Genomic DNA, 12,709 nt, shown 5'->3' with positions numbered 1-12,709 from the left:
ATTGCTGGCAAGTGGGGCCCCATATGAGGTGTGGAGGGTGGAAGAGGGGAAGGTCAGAGAAACAGGAGCTACAGACCAGCACTCCCAGTTGCTTGGGATGGCAAGTAGATGGAACACTGAGATGTTTTCCATAGTTCTCTTATAATTTGGCTCTCTGATGTATGATTATGTGAGGATAGCAGGGAGGTTTGACCTTGACCTGACTTCCCTTTCAACATCTCAGCCCTGGTTAGTGAAATGCTGTTTCCTGGTTAGACCAGAGGAATCTTGGCACACGCTTGGTGAAGCAACTTGTTCTTCCAATGTTTTATAAATTTTGTTCAGACCCTCACATCTTTAGATCTAGTTGTCAGATGAAGGCTGCTACTTGAAATCATTTCTTGGGGAAAATTTGAAAGTATGTCTCTTAAGCATCTGTGTCTCATTTGTTTTCATTCCCCAGTATATTGAAGTCACTTTGTTAAACTAATGTTATGCTTTATGCTGCTGTACATACAAAAAAAAATCACATAAAGCTCCAGATAGTCATCTATGATTTAAAAATCAACCTATGTGTAAAGCTCGCCCTGCAATAAAAGTATTATATCTGTGTGCCCTATATTGGGATTTCTCTTTCATCACCTGCATGGTGGTGACTTACTATCTATAAAAAGGGGTGGGAGTGCTGAAGAGTTTTTTCTTTTCACCTCTTACCTCCTTGAGGGGTAGATGTTTCCAGGAGAGCCCCAGGGTCCCCCATTCTCTAAATGAACACCCACAGGAAAACTGCTGATGCTGCATTCTTTACACGGTGTTTACACAGGCAGGACTCATTTAAATTCTACCTTTTCAGTGGTCAGACTTGAGTGAGATTTGTTTCTCCCTGATCACAAACAGCTGACTGAGTGCATAAGAGATGAGGAAGAGGGATAACCTCTTGAAAAATGTCTCCCTTATGCTGAAGATTTATCTCTTTTGGAATAAAGAATAAAAATTGGAAGCACTACTGCAGTTACGCAACAGCGAATATTCCTTGAATGCCTGCCCAGAGGTCAGGCCTGTGCTGACCTTGGGGGAGGGGTCCTGTGCTGTGAGTAGGGGAGCAAACAGGGCAAAGGCACCACTTTTGACCCTCTTCTCTACCTGGTACCATTCTGATCTTCATTTCAGTTTTATTTTTTGTATTGCTTCTTAATGTCTTTTTAGCATAGCCCTGAAAATTATTTTGCCACAATATCACTTTCAAAATGACCATTTTTGAAGGCTGTCTCCCTCCTCTGGTGTGCCTATACCACACCTGCGTATCCACACCCACATGCAGCTCTTCTTCTGACTGTGACAGTCATTATATTGAGTGCTGAGAAGACAAAGAAATAAAGTACAATAGTGCATGCCCTTTAGGAATGCATAATCTCTAACCTCAACATAATGAAAATCTGAGCACAAGGAAGACATTTGCATAAGCATTGGTGCGTGAGCAAATCAAGTTTTGCACTCACTCGTTTGTTCAGCAGCCGCTGTTCATTGAGGCATTAAACCAAGAACGGGATTTTCATGTGATGAAACCAGGCATAGCCCTTGCCTTCCAGTAACTTCTAATCAAGTAGAAGAGACAAATAAATAATCAAAATAATGGCTGTGCTACAAATGCTGGGGAAGTACAAAAGGGGCTGTGGTAGAGATTTTCAGGAGGAATCTTAGCATCATTGACCAGCCCTTTCTGAGGAGGTGGCGTTTAAGCTGGGGCATTCAAGGTGAAAACATGCTAGTCACGGAGAGTCTGGGGAGGAGGTCTTGGCAGAAGCTAGCACTGAGGGGTGGAAGAGATGGGGTGTCCAGCACTCTGAGAAGGAGACCTTCCACTGAGAGTGGAGAAGAGAGGCAGCAACCATGTCAGGCCTGTGCTTCTATAAAGCACTAGATGCCTCTATTAATAGATGTTGATTCCTATTCAAGAACTTGCAGACCTGTGTCACCTAAGCCACACATGGCTATTGAGTACCAAAAATGTGGCCATTTCATATGGAGATGTGCTAGAAGTGTAAAGTGTACACCAGATTTTAAAGACCTAGTACTAAAAAAGAATGCAAAAAGTACCTCATTAATAATTTAAATGTTTATTACATTTTGACATATCTTTGGATACGTTGTGTTAAATAAATATACGATTAAAATTTTACCTGATTTTTTTTTTTTTAAAATCAGGCTACTAGAAAAGTTTAAAATACATGTGTAGCTCACATTATATTTCTACTCGTCAGGCCTGTTCTAGAGTATAACTCACTTTAATATTTTATGAGGGGCTTAAAGACCAAATTGGCTAAGTGATCAGTGAAAACTTTTTGCCCTTTTGAGGTGGGTTGAACAAGACCTGGGATTTTTAAGGATTAGTAATCTTAAAACTGTTAGGCAGCCTCCCTCTAGATTGATTACCTGTCGTTTCCTTCGATGTTTCTGCTCAAGTACCCTCCGATGTTGTAGAGTTTATTTGCATACATAATACATAAGAGTATATATGAGGCTCTGTAGAGTTAACACTCTTTGGACGAAAAAAGTATTTAGCCTTTCAGATAGATTAAAACAGTTTACTGGAAAAAAAATAGCAACATGAAAAGACTTCCTTTTCCAATAAATTTTAATAGTTTCTAAAATGTGAATTCTGGTCCATTAAGATAGAGCTTGCCAAGTCTTAAAGCTGAGTCACTTATTTTCTGTGAGCAGCTACCCTACTCAGTACTTTGAAAGCAGCTGTTATAAGTGTGTTTATATTTCAATTCAAGAACAGAGCACTGTATAAGAATAAGTCTAACGCCAGTTCACCTCTTCAGAAAATTCAGGAAGGAAATTTTTTGCCAGTTTCATGCCCCCTTGTTTTTAGGGCATTCAAACTCATGTACTGGTGCATATTTGTCAATGAGACTTAGTAACATTAATTACAAGGAATAGGTGAGTGAATGATTTGGGATATATTTTATAGTGCTAGACTGGAAAAAGTAATCCCAGAAGAAGTGGCAAGTACATGGGACTATAATTTACATATAGTGTCTGCACATGTGATTTATAGAATCTGTATGAATGAAAGAAGGGATTTCTTGGTGGAGTGCAAGTGCACTTAGGCATGTTCGGTCTTGCAAACTTTGAGGAGGTCATTGGATTGAAGGTCATACAGTGGCTTTGGGGTGATTAGACAGTTTAAAACAGTGATAGTCAACCTGGTCACTCCTGCCCACTAGCGGGCATCCAGCTTTCAAGGTGGGCAGTAGCGGAGCAACCAAAGTACAAATAAAAAAATAGATTTAACTATAGTAAGTTGTTTTATAAAGATTTATTCTGCCAAACTTAGCAAAAATCCGACATAAAGTACTTGGAAAATAATTATTATCATATGTTTTAACTCTGCTTTGTACATTTTATAAAGTAAAGTTACTTCCCTACTTTATAAATCACCATCACTGTGGAACCGGTGGGTGGTTAGAAAATTTTACTACTAACAGAGATACAGAAGTGGGTGGTAGGTATAAAAAGGTTGATTACACCTGGTGTAAAAGGTGGAAGTAACTTCTGTGTAATATTTTTATGCGCTTGGTACTTTTTGTTTATTTGTTTTTACAATTTCTGGTAGACTGTTAATACTCTGCCATGTTTTAAATCGGGAGTAAGATTACTTGATTAATTTAGCCTGTGCTTGGGCTCACCTCTCCAGTGATTGGGGGGATGTGCATACTTGTATCCTGTTAGTCCCCCAGTTACTTCCTCATGTGACTCACAGTTTGGACTGCATAAGTCAGTGGCTGTCAAGAGAGGAAAGTAAAATGCCTATACAAGAATTAAACCTATATCTTTGGTGTCAGACCATCATGTTCTAGCTGCTCAGCTCACCAGCTAAAGTAACTGTATTTAATGAAATTTCTGGGGTGGAGCCAACAGCTTTATTCCAGGAAGAGGAAATAACAGTCAAGAAACCCCGGGAGGACATTAAGATAATGTTCTAATTTAAAATCAATTTTATTGATACCTTATAAATTATTACGGCTTTTTATCCTGACCAAGTAATAGATAATGCTGAGGCTATGGCAGCAAAACATGAATGACTAAATACTGAAGTGCTAATGTTCTACCACATGAGGGAATAAATATGTAGGATTGCTATATTCTAAGTAGTTTTAACTTAGGGATTCTTACTGGAGGGCAAGGTGTGTATTTCATTTCCATACTTAGTGGGTATTCAGTACATACTTAACTGAGTGAGTCTGTAAGTGGACTAAGATTGTGTGGTGGTTCCCACATAAGCAGTGGCTCTTTCTGTGCTAGGAGCTTCACAACGTGCATACGTTCCTTTAATCCTGGAGGTACTTCTGTTAGCCTCGTTTTACCCACTGGGGAAGTGGAAGCTTGGAGAGGTTCATTAACTTGTCCTTGGCTGTACAGCAGATGGTACAGCTTGGTCTAGAACCCAGCACTCTGACTCCAGTACCCATATTGTGACCATTGTGGGTTCTGCCTCTGGTTTGATAGCATTTTGACTATCTGCTAAAGAAATTTATCTTAAACTAAGCTAAGCTTCTGTTGGTGAAATGCTATAGAAGATGAGAAACAGTTATTAAGAACAGACTCATTATATGAAGATTATGTTAAATCTTGTTTTTACAAGGGCAAGTCTACAGAAATCCCAGTCAGTTTTGAAGGTGAATTTTGATTTGTTAATTTGAAAACAAGTTCTATGAGGGTTATATATACAGATTGTGTTTTTAATGACTTCCTTAATCAAGTAGGCTATTTTTAAAAGTTTTACTGTAATGAGCAGTAAACTGACACTGTGCCTGGCTCAGAATCCTACCATACTCAGGTATTTCACCACTAATATGCTATAAATGTAAGCTAATTAACATAAGTTTGCATGTGTTAGGAAGGCAGTATATAATTATTTCGATCAAATAATTTTTAAAGTTCTTAGATTTCATTTTTCCCAGTTGAGGATTATTTTATCTCTCCTGGTTATTTCCTTATAAATGAGGTAATAAACTTTTATCAGTTAAACAAGAGCTCTGTAAACAGGAATATATAAACATTTTGTGTAATGCTATATAATAAAATCTCAATCAGAAAGGCACTGGTATGTGGTATGTACTGGTTTGGTATACATAGGTTTTTTTAGGATATTTCTTTTATTTCAGAACTTGTTGAAAGTATTTTATAACTAAAGTGCTTTGAGGGCTAGTGACCATACTTGACCCTGGAATGCTCGTGATTGTAGGGCTCATCCTGAAGGTCCCCTGCGCGAGAGGAATGGGCTGAGTCCCTGCTGACCTGAGCAGTACTGTGGCCTTTCCACATCCAAGAACATTGCCAGTGTTCATTTCTCTCTAGGTATTGGTCTTTTGTAGATGAAATGATGATTGAGAACTTTGGTTATAGCATCAATAAAGGGTCTGCAGGGCTCTTGACCTTGCCCTCTGCTTCCTCCTCACCCTACGGCCATAAACAAACTCCCCCTGAATTGTTCCTGACCCAAACTAATCCTTGTACTGAGCGGACTACAGGTAGAGTAGCAGTATAATTTCTTTTCTAACCTGGGTGCGTGGGTTTTGAGAATAAGGAGAGATCTGGACAACAGGTGTAAAGTGAGGACGTGCCAGGACTTGCATTCACCCGAAGCAGATCTTTGTGTTGCCCTCTACCCCGTAGTTATCCCCTTTATCTGTTTGGAAATGGAGTTACCCTTTGCTGCCAAGTAGATAGGGTGTTTGAAGGCCATAGCTGATGAGCAAACACATGGTAACAAATGAATTTAGAATTTTTGATCAAGGTTGTCCACTTGGTCTTTAACATATTCTTCCTGGTTGAAATCTTGTAAGTGAGCTGATGTCTGAGCACAGCATCTGTGCAAAGGGAAAACAGAATGAGTTTGATGTACATTTGAAATCAAATTAGAAAGTTCAGTGTAGGTGTGGTATTGAACCAAAACCTTACTGTGATTGTTGAAAGGAGATGTGTTTTGGTTAGTAGCAACCTATTGAAACCCTATCATTATGGACCACTTGTATATCTATGCTGAAGGGTAGTGTACATAAATGCCTAGAATGGTCCTTATGTGAGGCTTAAAATAGAAGATCTACAGAGCTCTGTAGTAAATAGAGTACAGTACACAGCATAGTGCTAAGTTGCTATTGTAGAAGGCTCAGTTGTCTGCCTGGGACTGTGCTAGTACCTTATATAGATTCTTTCACGTAGTCCTCAAAGCAACCCAGTTGAGGGAATGGGTTGGGGTGCTGTTGACCACAGACCGGTTGAGACTAAGCAACACCCCCCCAAGGCTACACACTTGTTAAGTGGAAGATTGTAGACTCAAACCCAGGTAGTCTGACTCAGAGAGATGCTCTTGTCTGATAGTAAAGTCTGTGCTACCTGCTATTAAAATTAGCTAATCACAGCAACACTACCTCTCCTGGGGTGATACTTTATAGAACTCTCCCACACATGGTCATCTTTGATCCTGAGGTGGCAGAGGAGTAAAGGTGAAGGGGCGAGACTATCTCTTTAGATTGCTGGAGGTACCAGTTTTCCTGCTGACTTGATCAAGTAATCTTTGTAAAGTCTGGGTTGGATTTCAACCTAGTATCTAGATTATTTTTCATTTTGAGATAACGTGATTTGTAATGTTAGCAATAACTGTCTTTCAAATTTACCTTTTACTACCAAAGCAATTAGAATTCTTCATATAATAAGACTTACAAGTTATTATTAATTTTTTTCATTTTTTTCTTTTTTTTTTTCATTTTTCCGAAGCTGGAAACGGGGAGGCAGTCAGACAGACTCCCGCATGCGCCCGACCGGGATCCACCTGGCATGCCCACCAGGGGTGATGCTCTGCCCATCTGGGGCGTCGCTCTGTTGCATCCAGTGCCATTCTAGCACCTGAGGCAGAGGCCACAGAGCCATCCTCAGTGCCCGGGCCATCTTTTTTCCAATGGAGCCTTGGCTGTGGGAGGGGAAGAGAGAGAGAGGGGGGAAGGAGAGGGTGAGGGGTGGAGAAGCAAATGAGAACTCCTGTGTGCCCTGGCCGGGAATCAAACCTGGGATTCCTGCGCACCAGGCAGACGCTCTACTGCACAAGTTATTATTTTAACCTTGGTTTGTCCTTGCTTGTTACTCTCTTCTTTCTCTTTCATTAAACATCTATTGTGTTTTTGTGGGGGTTTTTTAACAAGAGAGAGAGAGGGAGGGACAGGCAGATAGGAAGGGAGAGAGATGAGAAGCATCAATTCTTTGTTGCTGCTTCTTAGTTGTTCATTGATTGCTTTCTCATATGTGCCTTGACCAAGGACTACAGCAGAGCGAGTGACCCCTTGCTCAAGCCAGCAACCATGGGCTCAAGCCAGTGACCATGGGGTCATGTCTATGATTCCACACTCAATCCAGCGATCCTACACTCAAGCTGGGTGAGCCCGCACTCAAGCCGGCAACCTGGGGTTTGAATCTGGGTCCTCAGGGTCCCAGGCTGATGCTGTATCCACTGTGCCACCACCTGATCAGGCCCATGTTCTTTTTAATATTCCAATAAAAAGTGTTGACGTTTTTAACAAATATGGTTACTTTTTTTAAAAAAAAAATTAATGCTGTGTGATTATTTTTCAGAGTTTTTTGCTAAATATTCACATTTAAGGTATTTTGCCCTCTTTGGATTAGCCACTGACTTTCTGTTCATAACAGATCTGCTGCTGTATTTACATGCTCAAACTAATAAAAGATTTATGTTTAGTGTTTCTAGATTTGTAGATTTATGTAGAATCATGATGCAGCTCTAGTGTGTTTCTTCTGTAGTAAGCTCGGGAAGTATCTTAACCTGGCTCAGCTTTTAAAATAACAGTAAAGAGATAAAAGAAGCTCTTGTAGAACTGTGACTTGATTAGCTCAGCAAAGAAGTGAGGCGGCTGTCTATCAGCAGCATGCCGAGATTCATGGTGAGAGTCTGCCAGTCCAGTTTGATTCCAGAGCAATTATGTTATTAAAACAGTGCTTATTGCCCCACTGCCCATTGTTCAGCTTAACTTTACATACTAGTGATAATTAACTACTTTATCATTCTACCAGGAAACTCCAGCATGTATCTCTGACCTACAGTAAATTCACAAATAAAATACTACTCACAGAGCCTGAAACAGCCAGTTTTTAAAAAAGAATAAAGGTATTTGTACATGTGTGCCAGTAAATGTGTGCATAAAAATCTAAATAAGCATCACTATTTAGTATTAATTTTTAAGAAAGCATTTCACCATTGTTTACAAATCAGTTTTTCCTTTTGGACAAAGTAGGAATAACTTTCAGTGAAGTGTATCAGAATCAAAAGGCTCAGATAGTTGTTAATCATATACACATACATTCACTGTTTTTTCTTTTTGTAAAATATCAAATTAGGCTGAAGGTATCTAGAAGTGGGTTAAGGAAGAAAGGTGGAGAAAGGGCAGAGCTTCCATAGTGCCACCTTCAAGGGACACCACTGCTCAGTCTTACTCTAGCGAATGGCTTCCGGTGGAACTGTTCATCCCAGGGGACCTGTGAAAGGGAGGGAATAGATCACTGGAATTCTGGACTAAGATTAAAGAGTGCCGAAGGGAGGCTTCATCAGTTATGTTCAAAAATATTCCTGGGCAGCTCTGTGCCGCTCACTGTGCCGGGTCCCCTGCCTGCCGGAACCTGCAGCCTGGAGTGGGAAGGGACATTGCGAAACAACCATAAATTGGTGGTGAGTGTTCACCGAGTGAACAAAGTGTGAAGGGAACAAAGAGGGATGAGTGATTAATTCTGTCTGACAGTGTTTGAGGAGCTTTGAAAAGTGATATCAGAGCTGGTTCTTAAGAATGAGATGTCAAAAGGAAGACCCTGAGGGAGAAAGGGCATTCCCATGAGCCAGGAAGAAGGGCTGCAGGTATAGTATAAATACATGGAGCCCCGGGAGCAAGCACATGGCGCTGAGGCCAGGCCAGGACTGGGGCTGGGGCATGGAGTGAAGGCCTTTAGAAAATAGCCATACTCAGAATTGGGGTGGTGGGGACCCATTGTTGCTTTTTTAGGGATCCAATTTGTTGACTATCTGTTTAGGAAATGTTAATCCCAGAAACGTGGAGCATAGACTGGAGAAGGGAGAAACTAGATATGGAGCTGGCATTAAATATGGTAGCTCACAGATGATGTTTGTTGGCATGACTTCAATGGAGATTACTTATAAAAACCTGATTTGTTGGGGTCATGGTTTGAAGCAAAGTAAAAGCATTGAGCCAGGGCTTATGGCTTGGGAACAAGGAATGGAACTCAGTGGAGATATATGCAACTCAAGAAGCAGTCCACTTTTTAAAATTGGCTTCTAACGTCTGTTTCAGTCTTCAATTCAGCCTTACTAAATAGCGCCTGCCATCTTTTCTGCCACTAAGCTTAAAAGCTGACTGTTTCAGTGGGGATAGTTTGGTCTGTGCATCTAGAATATTAACATAAATCCTTTGAAAAGACTGGTACAGGAAGGAACAGTTTAGAAATATCCAGCCCGTATCGGTAAGAACCCAGTGACTGGTGTTCATTCTCATCTTTCTCCTCCAAACTCCTACCCTGCATTCCTGCCCTTGGAGCTGGAGGTGGGATTGCCATCACTACAGCTGACCACTAGGGGGTGATCTCTTGGTAGCTATACCTACCCAGGTGTGAAAAACATTTATTGATTTTCTTCTAACAACATGCTTTGAAAGTTTAGCCACAAAAGATAATGTGGCATGGTGCAATGAAAGTAAAACAAAATATAGAGCCTAAAGTGCTGGCCATCACACTGCCTCCCATAGTTAATTAAAAGACCCTTGGAAATATAGACTATTTTTATAAATGTTAATTATTACTAACAGACTAAGATAAAGAAAAAAAGTACAAAGAGTTAATTTTAAAGAAGACCTTTACTGAACAGTTTTCTGAATTCATTTGGACACCAGGCCGATCTTCTAATGGTGATTCTTGTTCTTAGGGTTTTAATTTTTAATAAGTATTCTTTGCCCTCCAAGATCAGCACTTTCTGACCCCAGGCTGGGCTGATTTAGCGCTTGGAGTCTTGCCCTGCTGCCCTGCTGCGGGCTTGGCTCCTCAGGGGCTACCGTCCGCCCTCAGCGGGTTGGCCCGACACTCGGCCCTGCTCCTCCCTCCCACAGACTTCACCTTTATGTAGTGCTTCCGTTTGGTCTTTCTGGAGCTGAGGCACTAGCCAGTTGTTAAGGTTAGTTCCAGTTCTCATCAGTGTGTTCTTCACACCATCTAAATGTGCCCAGTAACTACCTGGCCTTTCTAGCAGCAACCACCTGGCCTCATTCTCTGTGCTGCAGATCTTGTCAGCGGTGTTTGTTTTCTGTATGTGGGGCTCCTGGGGTTGAGAGCTCTTTGGAAGAGCAGAGATGACAGAGGTGGCCAGAGCTCATACAGATCGCCCTGATCACGATCCCCAGAGGGACCATCTTCCTATATCCCCCGAGCCTAACGGTTCCTGGGCTCCTGTAGATACAAGGGAGCAGGCTCATGGTAACTGTAGGAGTCAGAAAGGAATAAAGTACATTTTTGCAGGTGTGGTTTTGTTTTGTTTTAATTTCTTACTCTGTATCTCCCAGAGCCTGAAGGTGCAGGATGAAGCAAAATTCTATAAATATGACCGTTGTGCACATGATCATTATTTTGGGGTGCTTAAATCCACAAAGAGCACCTCTCCTCTTTCTTTCATTGAAGAACTACTAATTATCTCTCAAGTTGGACTCTAAATTATTCAGTTTCTCTGTAGAGGCTTCAAATACTGGCTTCCCATTAACTAGCCGACTTCAAAAAAAGAAGCCTGCCTTTCTTCCTTCCTTTTTCTTTTGTATCTGCTTCCTTTATCAATTCTCTAAAGTATAATATATTTCCCAATTCAATAGTATAATATAAACATCTCCTTTCAACCAGACCCGTTCTGTCTGCTGAGTTTACATTATCCCCTGCCTCCTCCCTTTCTGTCCCTGTGTTCCTCTGTCTCATCTCTGCTTCTCTGTCTTGTTCACTCCTTTTCCCCTTTGTTTTTCCCCCTTGCTCTCTAACCTCTGTTTTCTTCTTCCTTTTACTTCTTCTCTTTTCTCCTGTTTTTTTTCTTAACAGCTTTGTAAGAGTGGACTAATGAACAAAAGCGGGAATAAAGTCTCAAATGATTTGCAAAAATCACACTTCAGTGGCTGGTTGTCTCTCAACTCCATTTCCGTTTCTGCTTTCAGAGCTCTTCGGTATCCCCGTCAGCCAGTTTCCGAGGGGCTGAGAAGCACAGAAACTCCACCGACTATTCCTCTGATAGCAAAAAGCAGAAAACTGAAGAAAAGGAAATTGCAGCTCGTTATGTAGGTTCATTCACCTTTGCTTTGGGGGAGGCCAGTTTACCTTTCCATCAGCAGCTGTTTTACCCTTTGACTGGGACCAGCCAGAACTAGAATACAGGGTAACAACTTCCTGGGAGAACAATTTATTGCAATCATAGCTTTGTCTTTATTGGCTAGTCCAAAGTCCTGTGTGGGTGCACTGAGCGCATACGTGTATGTGAGAGAGAATAGAGTCCTTTATCTGGCAGTAATAGAAGACTTGGGTGTCCATAGTATTATTTCTATAGATGTATTTTTTCCCCTCCATCTACTTCAACGTGGCTGAGTTTCTTGTGGTCAGCTAGAAATGTTAAGGGGAAAAATAGCCTGTTAAACTGTTTAGATGAACTCCTGTGCTGTGAGAAATATAGACAGTATGGAATATCATTTGTAGAGACATCCAGGATGTCCCTGGCATGGGTTGACACTCAGTGACTAGTCCTTTAGGTCACATAGTAAAAGGAGTGAGCTGGATGAGACTGAACACAAGTCGTCCCACTCTGCTTCCTGCAATGGCACCTACCAGGCCGCAGGGGGAAAAAAGCTGAAAATTAGCATTTTCATGTGAAAACTCCTAATTTTAAAACATGGCTATTATCCAGTTTCTTTAAAAACATTGAGAGAACTAATCATAGTGGATTTATGGTGGGCATGCCAGTTTGCACCAATACTCTAGAGTAACAAGGAAGGCATAAGCTTCAATTTTTCAAACTGTAAAATGGAATCATTGTATTACCTCAGAACTTTCAGCATGAGGACTACAGAACATAGTACATTGTAGAGTGTTTGCACTGTCTGGTATAGTTCATTTTTATATGACATGACTAATTAGTCTGGACTTATCTAGGGTAAGTCTGGCTTTTTTGTGGTTGTTACTGGGGGAGGAAGTAATGCTTGTCAATTGTCCATGCAGGACAGCGATGGTGAGAAGAGTGATGACAACTTGGTGGTTGACGTTTCCAATGAGGTATGTTTGTGGTTCATGTAACTTCCTGTTCTTACCCAGCTCTAACAGTGACTAGTGTCCTAACAATTAGCATCCACTGTTTTCTTAATCTCTAAAAGGAAACATTTAATATTCACCTGGAAAATTTGTGTATTACTGATTTTATATGTTGCTGATCCTTTTGTTACTGCGAGTCTCTTCTGTGATGTGCAGGCGTGTTTTGCTACCGCCATGAGTGCACACTGACCTCTGTAGTTAGCCTCATTGACAAGTGACTTGCAAATTTTTAGGGTTTGATTTTTGTTTTAAAAAAATGCTATAAATTTGTAGTATTTTTCTTTGACCTCAATATGAATACTCAGAGATTCAGTGAGTCTTACTA

At 40.8% G+C, this 12,709-nt stretch overlaps 1 protein-coding gene across 10 annotated transcripts in view; it reads left to right on the top strand.

Annotated features, from left to right (window-relative positions):
• Positions 1–12,709, top strand: part of LOC136324324 (transducin-like enhancer protein 4) — a 153,558-nt gene that overhangs the window by 120,869 nt on the left and 19,980 nt on the right. For all 10 annotated transcript variants that reach the window (XM_066257035.1, XM_066257034.1, XM_066257038.1 and 7 more), the window contains 2 exons: positions 11,244–11,363; positions 12,295–12,348. In XM_066257035.1, the coding sequence (XP_066113132.1) occupies positions 11,244–11,363; positions 12,295–12,348 (174 nt within the window). The remainder of the gene's footprint in view (positions 1–11,243; positions 11,364–12,294; positions 12,349–12,709) is intronic.

The sequence above is a fragment of the Saccopteryx bilineata genome, chromosome 2 (genome assembly GCF_036850765.1).
Source record: "Saccopteryx bilineata isolate mSacBil1 chromosome 2, mSacBil1_pri_phased_curated, whole genome shotgun sequence".
Lineage (NCBI taxonomy): Eukaryota > Metazoa > Chordata > Mammalia > Chiroptera > Emballonuridae > Saccopteryx > Saccopteryx bilineata.
Note: the sequence above shows the minus strand (reverse complement) of the source record. Positions and strands in the feature narration are given on the sequence as shown.